The sequence below is a fragment of the Heloderma suspectum genome, chromosome 12 (assembly GCF_057233095.1).
Source record: "Heloderma suspectum isolate Gila_16-S chromosome 12, 16-S_ref, whole genome shotgun sequence".
NCBI lineage: Eukaryota > Metazoa > Chordata > Lepidosauria > Squamata > Helodermatidae > Heloderma > Heloderma suspectum.
The window spans coordinates 16940632-16961508 of record NC_139469.1 but is presented as its reverse complement, the minus strand read 5'-3'; the positions used below and the strand labels follow the sequence as shown (position 1 = coordinate 16961508).

Genomic DNA, 20877 nt, shown 5'->3' with positions numbered 1-20877 from the left:
ATAAAATGGTCTCTGACATTGCATAAAATGCAGTGCAACCCTTGTGGTCGATACAGACAGTTGCAGCAACTTTCGCCTTGCTACACATGCCACGACTCACAAGGCCACTTGGTTTCTGGATCCTTCTTCCAGAGAACTTCCAAAGGTTAGCTTATGCACCATACAAAGATTTTATGGATGGCTCACTTCCTTTTTTCAATGTCAGAAAATCTGTGAAGTAGGATTCCATGTCAGAATGAAAACCAAACAGGAAAAGAAAAGAAAAACAAGCAAGGGCATATAGTTTAAATACCCCCATCAATATATTATATAAAAATGTTCAGTTTGGGTGCATGTTGATAGAACATCAGTTCATTCAAAAAGTTGCAGGTATGCATTGTGGTAGCTTTCCACCCTGAATTTTGCATGGCACCAAACTGTCAATCCTGAAGGATCCTTGTTTCAAGGCTATTTGATGTGCCCTGCGGGAGGTAAAGCTCCTTTGCCTGCCATCTCCCTTTTCTCCCAGGAATCAAAGGCTCTTGTTAACAGTTCTAGCCTAACTACCTTGCGGCTCCTGGAGAGAAATGAAATCCACTGCTCTTTGCAGTGACCATCTTGGCAATTACATCCCATTGATGTAATGGTTGGAAAAGAACTCACATCCATAGGTAACCTTCTGGGCGGCTCTCACGGAGATATTTTTATAGGCTTTCCATTCTTATCATATTGGTAAACAAGCATTTTGATGCAGTGAGAGTTGGCAGGAGATATCCAGGGGCTGCTAGTTATGGAGAAATTATGGTTTGTATAGAACTGAACGGGTTGCTTCTGACACTTAAAGAAGGCCTTGAGCGTTGCAGTTGCCATCGTGCGAAACCGTTTGCTAATGAAACAGTACAGGAAGAAATTGATGGCAGTGTTCAACAGTGCCAGCATGTTGGCAATGTCGGAGACAATGTGGACGGACCAGCTGTTGTTTATTGGTGAGACGTAAAGGTGATACAATATCATGATAATCCTTGGGGCCCAAAGTATGGCGAAAATGGAGGTTATTGTAAACAAGATGGCCGTTGTTTTCCCCGTAGAATACCCTCTCAACCGGAAGTTGCACTTTTGTCGAAGCTTGTAGACAATGATTGAATTCAAGATGAAAAAAATGGAGCAGGGTACTAAGTAGATGGTGAAACAGTGGGTCCAGATGAGGACATGATGCACCAGTGTACTCGTGTAGTCTTCTTTCCAAATGTTGGGCCACCAATAGTAAGGGATGCTGGTCAGAAAACAAATGATATAAACGCTTATGATGACTTTTCGGGTACGAGCTGGGTAAGAAACCATGTGATATTTGAGAGGGTGGCAGACGGCTATGTACCGGTCGATGGTCAGCGGCACCGTAATCCAAATGGATGTGTGGATGGAAGAAAATTCCAAGACCTTGATAATTTTGTCCAGGATCTCTGGCATTTGCTTTTCCAAGATGAAGTCTTCCAACAAGAAGTCAACAAAGACAATGAAGAAGAGCACCAGCAAGTCTGCAGCAGCCAGAGCTAAAAGGTAATTGTAGGAGGACTTTTGCCGGCGAGCCACCAACTGTGAAAGGATAATGACTGTCAGAATGTTAGCTGTGGGGAGGGGGGAGAGAGAGAGGGAGGGAGAGAGAGAGAGAGAGAGAGAGAGAGAGAGAGGAGTTGAGTTAGCTTTATAAGAGGTAGGGTAGTAATCACTGGATAGTATCCAATTGTGCCCTTGTGGGGGCAACACTTGCGCAATGAGGCTTTCACGCTTCTAAAAATAATCTGAAAAGAGCGGAAATGCCCATTTCATAACAGAAGAGAGCACCGCTGATCTGTCCTGATCCAGAAATGAGAATTTCTGCTCCTTTCCAGGGTTATTTATTTTTTTTAGAAGCAAATGGCTGTTCCCATGAGCACAACAGAACCAGCTGAAGTGAAGCTATCCTGTTGGACAGTGCCCACTATTTCCAATATTCAGACAATTAATTCAATGTATGGCCCTCCCTACTGCATTTGAGCTTTGTAAATTGGCGGTGGGGAACCTTTTTGGGCCCAAGGGCTGGCTTGCCCCTAGGAAAACTCTCAGGGGCTGTATGTTAGCAGTGGGAGTGGCCAGAGCCCCAGATGGGCAGGGCCACCCCTTCTCTCTCTCTCTCTCTCTCTCTCGCATGAGCATCTGTATGCACATGCACACCATTCACCTTTCATACCCACACACACTAATACCATTCACATCACTTATATACACACACATACATACTGGGCAACATGGTGCGGGGAGGATGGGGAGGACGGCAGTGATCTCCCCTCCACCAAGCCCCTCTGCACAGTAGAAGAGCTGTGCTGATGCTCTCCCAGAGCCTCAAAGTGGTGGCTTCCCAGTTCCTTGGGAATGTGCCATGCCAAGGGGTTCCCAGTACCTTCAGATGGTGGCTCCACTGAATGCATCGGTGCTTGCTTTCTGACTGCACAGGTTCAACCTGGAAAGCACGTTGAGATCTTCAGCTGGCTGAAGTGCCAGCTTGAACTTTTTGTTAGAGATACAAAAAACCTCGCAAAGACGTGTGGCCATTGAAACTGCCTGGCGTGAAGCAGGAACTCCATGAAAGAAAAGGAAAGAAGTATCTAAGCCTCTGCTTGATCGTTTTCTTCATTCTCTGACTTCCTCTATGCCAGGAGCCAGTGATGGCTCCAGGTTTTGGAGGGCCCTTGGGCAAGGCCCCCTCAATTGGCCCCCTCCCTCAGTAAGTCTCTTTCTCATGACTGCTACCACTCGCTTGCTTGACAGGCAGAGAGCACTGCTGGAGTGTGGGCCCTTGGCAGGTGCCCAGTCATGCCTACCCTTGATGCCAGCCATGCCAGGAGTAGGCAACCTAGTGCCCTTCAGATGTTTTTAACTACAACTCTCATCATGACATGACTCTTGGCCATGCTATCTGGGGATGATGGGATTTGTAGTCCAAAGCATCTGGAGGGTGCCAGGTTGCCTACTCCTGCCCTGTGCTAATCTGTCACAAACAATAGTCAAACCAGACCACCTCGTGGTGACCTCTTCCGCTTGCCATAGCAAGGTGGCTCCATCTTCTCTGAGGCACTAGGCAGCCTATGATGAGGTTTTAATCAGGTTCTGGATCTTTCTTCTTGTTGATTGTTCCAAATTGTTTTAGATGTATGTGTGTCTCTCTGTGTGCTGCCTCTTTATTTGTCTGTATGTAAATCGTTTTTATAATGTATGTTTAAGGTTTTAATCTTGGTAAACCACCCGGAGAGCCTCGGCTATTGGGCGGTATAGAAATGTAATAAATGAAATAGAAATGAAATGACCTTCATACTCTCACAGATGCTATCAATGCTCCTGCTCTGAAATAAAAGTCCCAGTGCTGTGATTTCCCACTTTCCTGCCTCCATTCCACGGCTCAGGAATATATTTCAGCCATAGAAGCTTCAGATGAACATAGACATGACATTTCTAACAGAGTTAGCCTGGGTGTGCTGGTGTTTTGTTTTGTTTTTTTAAATCTTGGACACAGCCCTCCCTGCCTCCGAGTTGGGTCAGGACAGGAACATGGGCAGTGGAGATGGTGGCTCTGATTTTGGTGGGGCTGTGAATCCATTCTGGGTTTCAGTCAGAACCAGCCAGAACTTTAAAGGAACTTTCCAAGGCACTGCACCCTATCCCTCTAATAGGTTCAGCACCTTGGATAGCTCCTTTAGAGTTCTGGCTGGTTCTGACTGAAACCCAGAATGGATCCACAGCCCCACCGAAATTGGAGCCACCAGCCACTACTGGGCATGGGTGGGGCTGTGAATCCATTCTGTGAATCTCTCCCCTGCCCCCCATGCTCCTGATCAGAATCATCGGGCTTCTTCACATGGAGCTTTTATCCTTCTATTGAGATTGCTCACTCAAGGAAGTTTGTGAGCCCTTTAGATGCTGTCGTTAACCTCCAGGGCAACTCCTGCACTAAATGACCTTTATTCCATTGTCTAAAAGATCGGAGATAATGAGCTGTTAAATTACCCCACTTGAGTTCCATTTGAGATCCCTCCGTGAAAAAGGAAAAGCTGCAAGAAAAGGACAGTTAGGCTGGTGAGGACTAGGGAGAGGGCCTTTTCTGTGGTGGCCCCCACTCTGTGGAATTCACTTCCTATTGACCTTTGCCATGCCCCATCTCTGATGAACTTCTGCCCTGCATTGAAAACCTGGCTGTTCAGGTGGGCATTTGGGGTGGGTTAGGGGTTGTTTTTTTTTAGAGCAATGCTGTTTTGTTCAGTTGATTATGTAAATTTGTGGTATTTTGTGTTATTTGTATTGTATACCACCTAGAGTGCTCGGGTAGCTGGCCAGAGGGGTGGCTAATAAATCTAATGAATAAGTAAATAAAATAATGAAACATATGTAAGACTCAGATACGGAGGAAAAGGGGGGAGGAAACGTGTGTAAAGGGAGTCCGTTGTGATCCTGCATTTAAAATGGAAGCAGAAAACCCCATTTTAAATGCGGGATTTTAGGCTGATGTAGAGATGCTCACTGCCTTGTTGTGGCGAAGGGGCTTGCGTAACTCAGTGAAGCCATAAGCTATGCCGTGCAGGGCCACCCAAGACGGACAGGTCATGGCAGAGAGTTCTGACAAAATGTGGTCCACTGGAGAAGGAAATGGCAACCCACTCCAGTATTCTTGCCAAGAAAACCCCATGGAACGTATCACAAGGCTAAAAGAGATGACGCCGGAAGATGAGCCCCTCAGGTCGGAAGGTGTCCAATATGCTACTGGGGAAGAGCAGAGGGTATTTCCAAGTAGCGCCAGAAAGAGTGAAGCGGCTGGGCCAAACCCGAAAGGACACTCAGCTGTGGATGTGTCTGGTGGTGAAAAGAAAATCCGATGCTTTAAAGAACAATATTGTTTAGGAACCTGGAATGTCAGATCAATGAATCAAGGTAAGCTGGAGGTGGTCAAACATGAGATGGCAAGATTGAACATTGACATCTTGGGAATCAGCGAACTAAAATGGACAGGCATGGGTGAATTTAATTCAGGTGACCATCATATCTACTATTGTGGGCAAGAATCCCTTAGAAGAAATGGAGTAGCACTCATAGTCAACAAAAGGGTGGGAAAAGCAGTACTGGGGTACAATCTTAAAAACAATAGAATGATCTCAGTACGAATCCAAGGCAAACCATTCACCATCACAGTAATTCAAGTCTATGCCCCAACCACTGAGGCCGAAGAAGCTGAGGTTGATCGGTTCTATGAAGACCTACAACACCTTCTAGAACTAACACCAAAAAAAGATGTCCTCTTCATCATAGGGGATTGGAATGCGAAAGTAGGAAGTCAAGAAATCACCGGGATAACAGGCAGGCATGGCCTTGGTGTACAAAATGAAGCAGGACAAAAGCTAATAGAGTTTTGCCAAGAGAAAATGCTGATCATAGCAAACACTCTTTTCCAACAGCACAAGAGGCGACTCTACACATGGACATCACCAGATGGTCAATATCGAAATCAGATTGATTATGTCCTTTGCAGCCAAAGATGGAGAAGCTCCATACAGTCAGTCAAAACAAGACCTGGAGCTGACTGTGGCTCAGATCATGAGCTGCTTCTTGCAAAATTTCGGCTTAAATTGAAGAACGTCGGGAAAACCAATAAACCGTTCAGGTATGACCTAAATCATATCCCTGATGAATATACAGTGGAGGTGAGGAATAGATTTCAGGGATTAGACCTGATAGACAGAGTGCCTGAGGAACTATGGACGGAGGTCCGTAACATTGTTCAGGAGGCAGCAACGGAATCCATCCCAAAGAAAAAGAAATGCAAGAAAGCAAAGTGGCTGTCTGATGAGGCTTTCAAGTAGCTCACAAAAGAAGGGAAGCGAAAAGCAAGGGAGAAAGGGGAAGATATACCCAACTGAATGCAGAGTTCCAGAGAATAGCAAGGAGAGACAAGAAGGCCTTCTTAAATGAACAATGCAAAGAAATCGAGGAAAACAACAGAATGGGAAAGACTAGAGATCTCTTCAAGAAAACTGGAGATCTCAAGGGAACGTTTTGTGCAAAGACGGGCATGATAAAGGACAAAGAAGGCAGGGACCTAACAGAAGCAGATGACATTAAGAAGAGGTGGAAAGAATACACAGAAGAACTATACAGGAAAGATCTTAATGTCCCTGATAGCCATGATAGTGCGGTCACTGAACTCGAGCCGGACATCCTAGAGAGTGAAGTCAAGTGGGCCTTAGGAAGCATTAGTAACAACAAAGCTAGTGGAGATGACAGTATTCCAGCCGAGCTATTTAAAATCCTAAAAGATGATGCTGTTAAAGTGCTGCGTTCAATATGCCAACAAATCTGGAACTCTCAACAGTGGCCACAAGACTGGAAAAGGTCAGTTTACATTCCAATTCCAAAGAAGGGCAATGCCAAAGAGTGTTCAAACTACTGCACAATTGCGCTCATTTCACATGCCAGCAAGGTGATGCTCAAAATCCTACAAGCTAGGCTTCAGCAGTATGCGAACCGAGAACTACCGGAAGTACAAGCTGGGTTTCGAAGAGGCAGAGGAACTAGAGATCAAATCGCCAACATTCGCTGCATCATGGAGAAAGCAAGAGAATTCCTGAAAAATGTCTATTTCTGCTTCATTGACTACGCTAAAGCCTTTGATTGTGTGGATCACAACAAACTGTGGCAAATTCTTAAAGTGATGGGAGTACCAGACCACCTTACCTGTCTCCTGAGAAACCTGTACGAGGGTCAAGAAGCAACAGTAAGAACCAGACATGGAACAACCGATTGGTTCAAAATTGGGAAAGGAGTACGACAAGGCTGCATATTGTCACCCTGCTTATTTAACTTATATGCAGAGTACATCATGAGAAATGCCGGGTTGGATGAATCACAGGTCGGAATTAAGATTGCTGGGAGAATTATCAACAACCTCCGATATGCAGACGATACCACCCTAATGGCAGAAAGCGAAGAGGATCTCAAGAGCCTCTTGTTGAGGGTGAAAGTGGAGAGTGCAAAAGCTGGTTTGAAACTCAACATTAAAAAAACGAAGATCATGGCATCTGGCCCCATCACTTCCTGGCATATAGAAGGGGAAGAAATGGAAGCAGTGACAGATTTTACTTTCTTGGGCTCCAAGATCACCGCAGACGGTGACTGTAGCCATGAAATTAAAAGACGCTTGCTCCTTGGGAGGAAAGCTATGGCCAACCGAGACAGCATAGTAAGAAGCAGAGACATCACCTTGCCGACAAAGGTCCGTCTAATCAAAGCTATGGTTTTCCCAGTAGTAATGTATGGCTGTGAGAGCTGGACTATAAGGAAGGCTGAGCGCCGAAGAATTGATGCTTTCGAACTGTGGTGCTGGAGAAGACTCTTACGAGTCCCCTGGACTGCAAGGAGGTCAAATCAGTCCATCCTAAAGGAAATCAACCCTGACTGCTCATTGGAAGGACAGATACTGAAGCTGAAGCTCCAATATTTTGGCCACCTAATGCGAAGAGAAAACTCCCTGGAAAAGACCCTGATGCTGGGAAAGACTGAAGGCAAAAGGAGAAGGGGACGGCAGAGGATGAGATGGCTAGATAGCATCACGGATGCAATGAATATGAACTTGAGCACGCTCCGGGAGAGAGCGCAGGACAGGAAGGCCTGGCGTGCTATGGTCCATGGGGTCACGAAGAGTCGGACACGACTGAACAACTGAACAACAACAAAGAGATGCTCACCATGTCTACAATTGGAGATTTTGCCAATGGGAGTTTTCCTCCCATCAGACGTGGCTCCTCTGACTAAGACTGCACTGGGTAATGGCTTAAAGCTCTCTCCGCCTGTTCCCAATCCAGCCCGCCCTCCCGGCTTTTTTTAAAGCAAACACACCAGGGCTAATGATGTGACAATTGTTACATCTAGACTGGCCCATTGTTAGAGGCTGCAGGAGGACAAGAAAACCAGCTGGCAGCAGTTTTTCAGCGGAGAGAGACACTGGCAGAGTTCCTTGCCGCTCCCATGCATACACAAAGTACATTGAGTGAATGAGTGAGTTTCTGTGCCTGGCAGGGATGAACTTAATTGTATCTTCCCACTTCCAAATCTTGAGGCTGGATGCATCCCCTTCCCCAGCTGTTCCTGTAATCATGCCCATGTTAGCAAAGTTATTAGATCTGGTACCAAATTGAGAAAGCTAGAATCTGACCAGCCAATGAAATACATCTGGGCGAGATACATTCCATTATCAGATACATGATTCAGCTGGAGAATCTGTCTCTGGTACAGAGTTCTGAGTGCTTCTATTCTGTTTTCCACCTACTAAGAAATCCACATAAGGAAGGAGACAGTTCTGAGCTGCATTTAATATGATCAAAATTGGGGGAAATCAACCAGAATTTCCTTGTTTCTTCATCCCAGCCGGCCTTTGGAGAGTCCTAGGTGCAACAGTCACAGCACCAGGTAGAGTTTAATCTGAATATCTGTGGCCTCCTCCTAAATTTCATCTTAAGACTTTAACTCAGGAATGGGGAACTTAGGGCCCAAGGGTCCCAATCCAGCCTTTCAGGGGTACCAATCCAGCCATGTCCCTTTCTCCTGGCCCCATCTCTTTCTCCCAACTACGGGTGTTTGAGAAATCCACAATGGAATCAAATGAGTTCAGATTTCTATGGATCCACCCTGCAGATTCTGCAGTGGACTAGCTTTTCCCAAGTGGCATGGATTCTGTGGACTTGTGGACTGGTTTTGTGACTTTCCTGAATTTGACTCAAATTTAGTCCTAGAAAAATACATAAAATAAAAACAACTGGCCAAAACTGCACATTTCCCCCACAGGCTAAAGCATGAAAATGCATGCGGGGGGGGGGGATTGGGGCATTTGGAGTGGGATTTGGGCTTTTTCACAAGTGCAAATTTGTGCAAATGTGGGCTTTTGGAAAAGATCCGTTTCCACCAATGAACGGATGACAGAATAAAAGGCTCCTTCCAATCTACAAAACACAGACGGAACAGATTTTCCAAAATCCGTACTTCCCTATTCCCAACCACCGATCTTTCAGGGATTTCCTGGCTTTTGTACATTTTCTGCCCCATTCTAAACAGTTGAAATGCCTCTCCTGAGGCTTAGTTAGTGACAGTAAGAGCTTTAAGCTACAGTATGCTGGTATTCTTTGCCCCATCCTCTTTGTCTTTGGTCCTGACCACTCTGGAATGTGCCCTCCAAGAGATGCTTCAAAATTGAATTTGGCCTTCAGGCGGAAAGAAGTTCTCCAGCTTTGCTTTAACTAAATGCAGACTTCATGGTTTGAACATCGGCCACTTTCCTCCTCCCGTTTACCATCTTGCCTGACAGTGTTCTGGAGAACTCAAAAGCTTGCACACTATTTTGTGACCTTGAGTTACTTAATAAAGGTATTGCTCTAGGACTGCATCCAGATGCAGTCATACTTAGAGCAGACCCACTGAAATCAACGGGACTTAAGTCAGTCAGGAGTAACTTAAGTCCCATGGGTTTCAATTGGTCTACTCTAAGCATGACTGAGTTGGGATCCAAAGCCCTAGTATAGATTTTGGAACAGATATTTTATGAGTGTGTTGCTTGTGTGTGTGTGTGTGTGTGTGTGTGGTCATTTACGAAGTGGTAACTTAGCATGATGTGCATGTAACCAGTTGGTAAATTGGCAATCTGTTAACATCTACCAAAAGGGTGAAAGATATGTTCTCCCTCCCCTATTTCCCCAAAGTTCCATTTTTGTGGGGAAGATGACCAGCCTTTCCCTCATTTGATTCATGGCTATATTAATTTATTATGCAATGAACTCTACAGAAAAGAACAGTGTCCTGGACAAACGAGAGCCTTTGATGTGGTTCAGTTAAGGGCTGAAAGAAACACATCAAAGAAAGAAAGACATCAAATGTGAATCTTGTTGTTGACAGAAGGTAGTACATTTAATGCCCCCCTCCCCCTGCCGCCATTTACTTTACAGACAACAATATAGGTGGAATCCACTGGCTGCTTAGAAATCTCCTTTATAGTTCTTCATAATATCAAATTATCTTTACAGAGCAATCCTATTCATGTTTAGACAAAAAAAGAGTCCCCTACAACTCCGAGCATACTGGGAGTTGTAGGGGTCTTTTTTCTGTCTAAACATGCATAGGATTGCACCCTTAGTCTCTTTTCCACAATCTGAGGAAAGGCTTTGGCAAATACTGCTGCATATTTCCCTGACTTGTATATACAATAAAACCATGCCATATTTTATTAAAAAATCAGATATTTTGACTTTGCCTTTAGCTAATTTCAGTTGGTGCATCCTTTTTTCTGGTGTGGCTATTTGCTACAGCTCTGTGTACCAACACTTCAATATTAGAAGTTCTTCAGTACGATATTAGAAGTTCTAACTTTTAGCTATTAACAAGCTTGTTTGTTTGTTTGTTTGTTTGTAATGCTGCTATACTGTTTAATATAATAAAATCTCTAAGTGGTTCACATATAAGTATTGAAATTGCATTTTAAAATACAATATTAAAAACAATTCCAATTACAATATTAATAGTTGTTCAGTCGTTCAGTTGTGTCCAGCTCTTCATGACCCCATGGACCATAGCACTCCAGGCCTTCCTGTCCTCCGCTGTCTCCCAGAGTGTGCTCAAGTTCATATTCATTGCAGCGGTGATGCTATCTAGCCATCTCATCCTCTGCCGTCCCCTTCTCCTTTTGCCTTCAATCTTTCCCAGCATCGGGGTCTTTTCCAGGGAGTTTTCTCTTCGCATTAGGTGGCCAAAATATTGGAGCTTCAGCTTCAGTATCTGTCCTTCCAATGAGCACTCAGGGTTGATTTTCTTTAGGATGGACTGATTTGACCTCCTTGCAGTCCAGGGGACTCGTAAGAGTCTTCTCCAGCACCACAGTTCGAAAGCATCAATTCTTCGGCACTCAGCCTTCCTTATAGTCCAGCTCTCACAGCCATACGTTGCTACTGGGAAAACCATAGCTTTGATTATATGAACCTTTGTCAGCAAGGTGATGTCTCTGCTTCTTACTATGCTGTCTAGGTGTGCCATAGCTTCCCTCCCAAGGAGCAAGTGTCTTTTAATTTCATGGCTACAGTCACCGTCTGCAGTGATCTTGGAGCCCAAGAAAATAAAATCTGTCACTGCTTCCATTTCTTCCCCTTCTATATGCCAGGAAGTGATGGGGCCAGATGCCATGATCTTTGTTTTTTTAATGTTGAGTTTCAAACCAGCTTTTGCACTCTCCACTTTCACCCTCAACAAGAGGCTCTTGAGATCCTCTTTGCTTTCTGCCATTAGGGTGGTATCATCTGCGTATCTGAGGTTGTTGATAATTCTCCTGGCAATCTTAATTCCGACCTGTGATTCATCCAGCCCGGCATTTCTCATGATGTACTCTGCATATAAATTAAATAAGCAGGGAGACAATATGCAGCCTTGTCATACTCCTTTCCCAATTTTGAACCACTCGGTTGTTCCATGTCTGGTTCTTACTGTTGCTTCTTGACCCTCGTACAGGTTTCTCAGGAGACAGGTAAGGTGGTCTGGTACTCCCATCTCTAATCTCTTTAAGAATTTGCCACCATTTGTTGTGATCCACACAATCAAAGGCTTTAGTGTAGTCAATGAAGCAGAAATAGACATTTTTCTGGAATTCTCTTGCTTTCTCCATGATCCAGCGAAAGTTGGCGATTTGATCTCTAGTTCCTCTGCCTCTTCGAAATCCAGCTTGTACTTCTGGTAGTTCTCAGTTCACATACTGCTGAAGCCTAGCTTGTATGATTTTGAGCATCACCTTGCTGGCATGTGAAATGAGTGCAATTGTACGGTAGTTTGAACACTCTTTGGCATTGCCCTTCTTTGGAATTGGAATGTAAGCTGACCTTTTCCAGTCTTGTGGCCACTGTTGAGTGTTCAAAATGTGTTGGCATATTGAGTGCAGCACTTTAACAGCATCATCTTTTAGGATTTTAAATAGCTCTGCTGCAATACTGTCATCTCCACTAGCTTTGTTGTTCGTAATGCTTCCTAAGGCCCACTTGACTTCACTCTCTAGGCTGTCCAGCTCAAGTTCAGTGACTGCACTATCATGGCTATCTGGGACATTAAGATCTTTCCTGTATAGTTCTTCTGTGTATTCTTTCCACCTCTTCTTAATGTCATCTGCTTCTGTTAGGTCCCTGCCTTCTTTGTCCTTTATCATGCCCGTCTTTGCACAAAACGTTCCCTTGAGATCTCCGATTTTCTTGAAGAGATCTCTAGTCTTTCCCATTATATTGTTTTCCTTGATTTCTTTGCATTGTTCATTTAAGAAGACCTTCTTGCCTCTCCTTGCTATTCTCTGGTACTCTGCATTCAGTTGGATATATCTTCCCCTTTCTCCCTTGCTTTTCACTCTCCTTCTTTCCTCAGCTACTTGAAAGCCTCATCAGACAGCCACTTTGCTTTCTTGCATTTCTTTTTCTTTGGAATGGATTTAATTGCTGCCTCCTGAACAATGTTATGGACCTCCATCCATAGTTGCTCAGGCACTCAGTCTATCAGGCCTAATCCCTGAAATCTATTCCTCACCTCCACTGTATATTCATCAGGGATATGATTTAGGTCATACCTGAATGGTTTAGTGGTTTTCCCTACGTTCTTCAATTTAAGCCAAAATTTTGCAACAAGAAGCTCATGATCTGAGCCATAGTCAGCTCCAGGTCTTGTTTTCACTGACTGAATAGAGATTCTCCATCTTTGACTGCAAAGTACATAATCAATCTGATTCCGATATTGACCATCTGGTGATGTCCATGTGTAGAGTTGCCTCTTGTGCTGTTGGAAAAGAGTGTTTGCTATGTTCAGCGTGTTCTCTTGGCAAAACTCCATTAACCTTTGTCCTGCTTCATTTTGTACACCAAGGCCATGCTTGCCTGTTATCCCGGTGATTTCTTGACTTCCTACTTTAGCATTCCAATCCCCTATGATGAAAGGGACATCTTTTTTTGTGTGTTAGTTCTAGAAGGTGTTGTAGGTCTTCATAGAACCGATCAACCTCAGCTTCTTCGGCCTCAGTGGTTGGAGCATAGACTTGAATTCCTCTGATGTTGAATGGCTTGCCTTGGATTCGTACTGAGATCATTCTGTCATTTTTGAGATTGTACTCCAGTACTGCTTTCCCACCCTTTTATTGACTATGAGTGCTATTCCATTTCTTCTAAGGGATTCTTGCCCACAATAGTAGATATGATGGTCACCTGAATTAAATTCGCCCATGCCTGTCCATTTTAGTTCGCCGATTCCCAAGATGTCGATGTTCAATCTTGCCATCTCATGTTTGACCACCTCCAGCTTACCTTGATTCATTGACCTTACATTCCAGGTTCCTAAACAATATTGTTCTTTACAGCATCAGACTTTCTTTTCACCACCAGACACATCCACAGCTGAGTGTCCTTTTGGCTTTGGCCCAGCTGCTTCACTCTTTCTGGCGCTACTTGGAAATTCCCTCTGCTCTTCCCCAGTAGCATATTGAACACCTTCCGACCTGAGGGGCTAATCTTCCGGCGTCATCTCTTTTAGCCTTGTGATATGTTCCATGGGGTTTTCTTGGCAAGAATACTGGAGTGGGTTGCCATTTCCTTCTCCAGTGGACCACATTTTGTCAGAACTTTCCACCATGACCTTTCTGTCTTGGGTGGCCCTGCACGGAATAGCTTATGGCTTCACTGAGTTACACAAGCCCCTTCGCCACAACAAGGCAGTGATCCATGAAGGGGAATATTAATAGACAGCAATACAAATGATCCTGAATGCGATTAATTCCTTACATGTCACTTTTGCATTTTGTTCTTCCTATAGTGTTAATAGAGCCAATGCTGATGTAAGAGATATAGCTTGATGTGTAATATTGGCCATTACTGAGAATCTCATATTCCAAAACTGTAAGGGCATAATGCTATGGGATGTGCCTTAGCTGCTCATAAGCCTCCAAACCCAAGAAGCTTATGATTATCCATGCAGGACGGGAAGTACCTCCCACCTCCTGCTCTGTATTTAAGCTAGAAGGGTGATTTCACCCATCTAGCGGAGGCTTCAGGGAGGGGAGGGAAGGAGGGTGGGGATGGCTGGGGATACCTCCTAGCCCCACATCCCCAGTCTCCTCCCCCTTCCTGCCCCTGGGAATGCTTCTTTTCCCCCATCTCCACACTCCCTTTTGTGAGCATGGAGAGGTAGCCAGCATGGTTCTCTCTGCACTGGCTATGATGTGGAGGGGATGGGGAATGTGGTTTCCTGGTTCTCAGCTTGGAGCCCTGTCTTATGAGCTCAGAGCCAAGAAACCAACCAATCCTATGTTTCCCTAGAAGGTGTCTAGGGGACACAGGATTGCTCCTTAAAGGGCTATCATCTGAAGGCAGATGATGTTGTAACCTTGCCGAAGCTACACAGGTACTTGGAGATGACCTGGGTACACTGTGTATGGAGGGGGTGGGCAGAAATGTTTTTGAGAAGTGCTCTTCCCCCACACGGGCGAGTCCCAGCTCCTACTATCTCTCATCCCTGCTCTGATCTCAGAGGTAGCAGCAGGGATGAGAGGTGGCAGGAACTTGCCCGCATAAGAACATAAGAAGAACCATGCTGGACCAAGTGTCCATCTTGTCCAGCATTCTGTTCACACAGTGGCCAACCAGCTGCCCATGGAAAACCCACAGGCAGGACATGAGTGTCACAGCACCCTCCTGCCCATGTTCCCCAGCTGGTGTACATATGGCCTCTGATACTGGAGGTAGCATGTAGCCATCAGGACTGGTAGCCTCCTCCAGGGATTTGTCTAACTCTGCTTTAAAGCCATCCAAATTGGTGGCCATCTCTATGTCTTGTGGTAGCAAAATCCATAGTTTGACTATGTGTGGTATGAAGAAGTCCTTCCTTTTATCTATCTTGAATCTGCCACCAATCAGCTTCATGGGATGACCCCATTGGGTTCTAGTATTATGAGAGAGGGAGAAAAATGTCTCCCTTTCCAGGAGGATGACCAGGTGCTCTCCCCATGCATGGGCGAGTCCTAACCTCCACTGCTAGACTTCTCCACTGATATCTCTGTCCAGAGATTGGAGATAACTGTGGGGGTTCTGTTGCTGGTGCATGCCAGCAGGGAAATCCCTGCAGTCATCTCCAATCTCAGATGGGAGATACCACTGAGGATGTCCTCTTAGCATGGAACCTAAGCCTTACCCCTGGACAAACCCCAAGAAGTGGTGTGGGATGGATTGGGGTGCCCACCCAAGAGGTTCTGCACCCCTGCTTCAATTGGACCCTAATTTAATTCCACACACACTGCAAAATGTGCTGTCCCAATCTCATCCACATATCCCCACCCACTCCTGCTCCACCAACCCATTTAATTAGTTTATGAACGAGGCACAGAGGTTTGGCCTGCCGACAGTTTGGGTTGCCAAGTATTGACCTTTTCATATGCATTCGGTAATTACTCCTCCCACGGAGTTAATGCACCACATTCCATGTTCAACTTCTGATCGTGCTGATTGCCGTTTCAAGCCCAATCAAGAATAATTAGGAGGATTCCTCTAAATAAGAAGCAAGCAAGCAAAAGAAATTATATGCATCTCTTTGCAAAAGCATGAGTGCATATTATTTGCCACTTACTGCCTGACATTTACTTCTACTCTCTCAGATTTATAAAATTCTGCTTGAGTTTGATTTCCTAGGGAGAAACCCCCACCCCTAATGTTTAAGCATTGGAGGAGGTGGGAGGGGTAGAATGGATGAAATCTGAGCAGCACAAATATATGGCACCAACATTTTCATCAGGAAAAATTGTAAAGAGAATTGCCGCTCAGAATGCTCAAGTTATCATTGCATACAGAAGGAGAATGAGGGAGGCAGAAAGGGGGGCTAGCTGCCCAAGTTTTGAGATCTGCTGAAGTTCTATTCCAAGTGTCTTCCTTATCAGAAGTGTGCCATGCAACAATATAGGACAGGGCTTCTCAGGTGGTGGTGCCCCAGTTCTAAAACACTCTCTTTAAAGAGGTGCACCTGTTTCCTACATTACCATTTCTTTCAGCACCACATTAAGACTACTGTAATTCATTGTACATGGGGCTGCCCTTGAATCATAAAATCATAAGGGTTGGAAGAGGCCATTTAGGTCATCAAGTCTAACCCTGTGCTCACTGCAGGAATCCAGTTTAAAGCATTCCTTACTGATAACTACCCAGTCTCTGCTTGAATACTTCCAGTGAAGGAGAGACCACCGCCTCCCTAGGCAGCTGGTTCTGCTGAAAGTAGGGATGTCCGGGAATTCTGCCATGGACTCCACTGAAGCCAGATTCTTTTGAATCCGGCCTCCAGAGCCCGTGGCGGAATGGGTCCACCTACCTCTGCCTCCCGCCAGACCTGTGTGGAGCCGGATCCTCCTCGCCAGCCGGCTCTGTACAGCAAGCGCTATGGCCGCCATCACTGAGCACTCACTGCAGGAAGGGATCAGGACACAAATGGCATCATAAAGATCTTAGATTAAGCTAAATATCCATGTAAATACAAATGCACAGCCTACCGCGTGAAAAAAACGGGATGCAAATGGCGTAGCGGATGCCATTTGCGGCCATAAAGCTGTTAGACTGACCTAAATGCAGCCATTTATGGCTGCATTTAGCTTAATCTAAGATCTTTATGACCACAAATGGTGTAGCTGATGCCATTTGCATCCAGATCCCTTCCTGCAGTGAGTGCTCAGCGATACAGCATGGCAATGGCGGCCGTATCGCCTGCTGTACGGAGCCGGTTGGCGGCTCTGTGGAGTCGCAGAGGAGCGGAGCCAGCAGACGAGTATTCCAGGTGGAGGAATGGATCACCTCCCCCCCCCCGTGGACCCCCATGCCCAGACTGGCAGGTAGGGGATTCAAACATCCCTAGCTGAAAGCTGTTTGAATATGACTGCTAGTGGAAAATGCAGCTGCTGGACTATTGGTTGGTGTGCGCTTTAGAGATCAGATCTCAGTGATCTTGAACCAATCACACTGGCTTCTGATTGGTTTTTGAGCCCAATTCTAGGTGCAGGTTTTGACCAATGAAGCTCTAAATGGCTTGGGACAGGATATCTGAAAGGCCACCTCCTTCCAGATTAGCACGCTTGTAATCTGCGATCTTCATCTGAGGCTCTGCTGTTTGTCCCACCAGCAAGGGAGGTTAGGTTGGTGGTAGGGATATATGGATTCTGTAAAATCCATTCTGTCTGTATTTTGCAGATGGTTAGGCACCTTTCATTCTGTTGTCTGCCCATTGATGGAATCAAACTTTTTTTGTTTCTGAATTTACACAAATTCGCATTTCTGCAAATGCACACATAAAAAATGTGCAAAGTCCCCCCAGATGTGCATTTTCATCCTTTAGCCTATGGGGGGAAATGCACATTTTGGGCTGTTTCTTAAATTTTTGCAAATTTCTCTAGGATGAAATTTGCACAAAATTCAGGAAAGTTAGGAAACCGGTCCGCAAGTCCACGGAATTCGCGTGACAGGGGAAAAGCCAGTCCATTGTAGAATCTGTATGTTGGATTCATGAAAATCCGAACTCCATTTGGTTCTGTTGTGGATTTCTCTGTCATCCCTAGTTGGTGGGTACACTAGACAGGACCTGTTCTGTAGCAGAACTCCAGCTATGGAACTCCCTCCCATGGAAAGTTTGGTTGGCTTCATCCCTACCAAGTATTACATTAGGTTAGGTTATCCACCCAATGATCTGGATGCTCAGATGCAATGTCTAGAATTGAATAGGGATGTGATGAATTTCAGCCAATGTGCCTTAAAACTAGAGTGGTGAGCAAATGGCTTCTCAAAATTCTCCATCCTATTTGTGGGCAGAGAAATTGGGGGGACCACATTTCTTCTGGTGGAGGAGGAATGATCCAACAGTTTCTCATAGGTGGGGCTCACCATGGGCTGGGGTTGTAACACTACTTCTTTCTTTTTTCCTTAAGATTGTTTTTTTGGGGGGGTTGTGTGTGTGTGTTCTGCCACTGCAAGCAGCAACAGCCTCAGCTGTGTTGTGTTGGCAAGCTGGCTCCCATGTTGCATCCCCCACAATGCAGGTGTGAAGGTGTTGTGTCTTGCTCCAGAAAAGAGGCATAGCTGGTGCTGTGCCAAAATGTGTCCTCCAATGTCCGGGACTTTTTCTTCCCACATTGTTCTGCCTGGATGCGCCCAATCTTGTCTGATCTTGGAAGCTAAGCAGGGTCAGCCCTGGTTAGTACTTGGATGGGAGACTGCCTGGGAATCAGGCTTCCTGTACTGAGCAGGGGGCTGGACTCAATGGTCTTGTAGGCCCCTTCCAGCCCTATGATTCTATGATTTTCAAAGTGTTTTATAGTTTATTTATGTGGTGTTTTTGAGCTTACCTAATCATCGCAAAGTGGCTGAGAGTGCACTGTGTTTTTCTTTCTTTCTATGACATATCTTCCCATTGCTCTGCAGCCTCCCAGGCTGCCTGCACTTCCTGATCTGCGGGCTTTCATTGAAGTGCAGGAAGCCAAGGATAATACAGGCTGTGAGGGAGATGACACTTATGCACACTGCTCGGCCACCTCTGAAGTAAGGTAAACACAAGAAACCTGAACCTAACCCATGACATTTCTCTGCAACTTTCTTCTCCTTTGAATTTCTTTTTTGAAAACTATTTATTTTCTATCAAATTGAATGAGAATAGTAAAAAAATAAAAAAAACTACGGGAGAATTTTCGACACAGCACATTTCATCTCTTATTTTCTTTGCTTTTGTGGCTTGCAGTTCTTTCTCAGTGCTGTGGGATTATCAGCCATGCCTTTTATCATTGTGTGAGGCAGCTCAAAGTAGCAATGTGGGAGTCTTTAAATGGACACTTACACAGGGATAAGCCCCATTAAACACAGTGGGACTTACTTCTAAGTAAACATGGATAGGGCTGAACTGTCATTCAGTTACTCAGTCATGGTGGTTTTCTACTATATATACACACACACACACACAAAAGCAGTTCACACTATGCTTCAAAAACACCCTGAGCATGTAAATGGATTGCAACTAATTTGCCAATAAAACTCCACATGACATGGTATCTGAGCACACCACCACAGGTTTGCTAAGTCGAAATCCAGGCGATGGTTGCTTCCTGTGGGATAATCTCTCTCTCAGCACTGAATCTGACACATTTGCAAAGTCAGACCAATTATCTCCCTGGCTTGCTAGGCGCTTTTCTACCACTGGACAAAAACGTTGCTGCCCATTTCTCATAAGGAATGGGGAGATGAGATGTACAATGACTCCTGGGCATAAATGTACTCCTGGAAGCAATTCCAAGTGCCACTTTGAGCTGAGCATGAACAGCCTCTTGGAATTCCCCATCCTGTGTACAAGCACAACTTGAGCTGGCTGAAGTTCTCCAGATTTCACCTTGAAGCTCATTCCGTCTCCTGCCCATATCCAGTTGTAAGCTTTGTTTTTACCTTTTTGCATGAAAATCCGTCTGTATTTTTCTGCATATTTTCCTGCTTGTACGCATCAATTCTGCGCACTTTTGAAATGTTTGCGTTCTTCTCCCATGGATTAAAGTGTCTTTGCATGCATTTTTCAAAAGTATGCATTTTTCAAATGGACACATGCTGTCATATGCATTTTTGGGGTCCAAAAATCGCATTGCAAGCTTGGAAATATATGGACATCAACCACAGATTGCATCTGAGTCCATGTTCAAACCAGGAGGTGCAACCTGGATAACTCCTGATCAAAAACAAAGTGAGACAAATTTCTCATACATCCCCGGACCAGTTCTCCTAATTTGTCCACAATGGTGTAGCCAGAGCTGGATTTTGGGACTCACATCCAAGGCCCTACAGCCCGGGGGGTGGGGGTGGGGAAATCACCATCCAGAGATAAGCAATGATGGGGGGGCAATGGAGGCTGGTGGCTGCAATGTCAGTGGGGCAATGAATCTGCCCTGGGTATCAGTCAGACCCAGTCAGAACTCAGGGAGCTTTCCAAGGTGCTGAACCCAGCTCCTTCAGAACAACTGTGTTGACAGCCTAGACACTGTTTTCCACCTTCCACAATGCCCCGGGCATTGCATTGTTACAGGGCATTGTGTGTGTGTGTGTGGGGGGGGGGAATGGCAGCCATCACAAATGAGGATGAGGATGATAATAAAAAATGGTGGAGAATATTTGGACAGAATATTTAAAGTGGCCTTTTTCTGGGATAGGGGGTGGGCAGTAAGAAAAAGAAAAATCTCATGCATTTTCTCAGAAAAGGGTCTTCTGAGAACATAAGAAGAGCCCTGCTGGATCAGAACATTGGTCCATCCAGTCCAGCATTCCATTCACACAGTGGCCAACCAGCTGTAGACCAGGAACCCACAGGAAGGATATGAGTGCAACAGCACCCTCCCTCCCATGTTCCCCAGCAACTGGTGTACATAGGCTCACTGCCTCTGGTACTGGAGGTAGCATATACCCACAGTACCTCCGTCTTGCCTGGATTAAGGGAGGGCTTTCTTCTTTTGTTTGTTTTTATACCATACCATCCAGTCCAGCATTCTGTTCACACAGTGGCCAACCAGCTGTTGACCAGGAACCCACAAGCAGGGCATGAGCTCAACAGCACCCTCCCACCCATGTTTCTGAGCAATTGGTTTTTGATCAGGAGTACATAGGCATCTATGTGCCTCAGGAACTGGAGGTAGCACAGAGCCATCAAGACATAACATGAGCTTTGTACAGAAGCCTGTGCTCAGCTAGGACTTTAAAAGGGGCTTCATGGGCGATAAGGCTATCAATGGCTGTTAGTCGTGATAGCTATATATATTATTATGCCCACTATCAGAGG

General features: G+C 45.2%; 1 protein-coding gene across 1 annotated transcript in view; it reads right to left on the bottom strand.

Annotated features, from left to right (window-relative positions):
* Positions 1-669: 669 nt before the first annotated feature.
* Positions 670-20877, bottom strand: part of GPR139 (G protein-coupled receptor 139) — a 30272-nt gene continuing 10064 nt past the window's right edge. The window contains exon 2 of the mRNA XM_084819200.1: positions 670-1604. Coding sequence (XP_084675326.1) covers positions 670-1604 — 935 coding nt within the window. The remainder of the gene's footprint in view (positions 1605-20877) is intronic.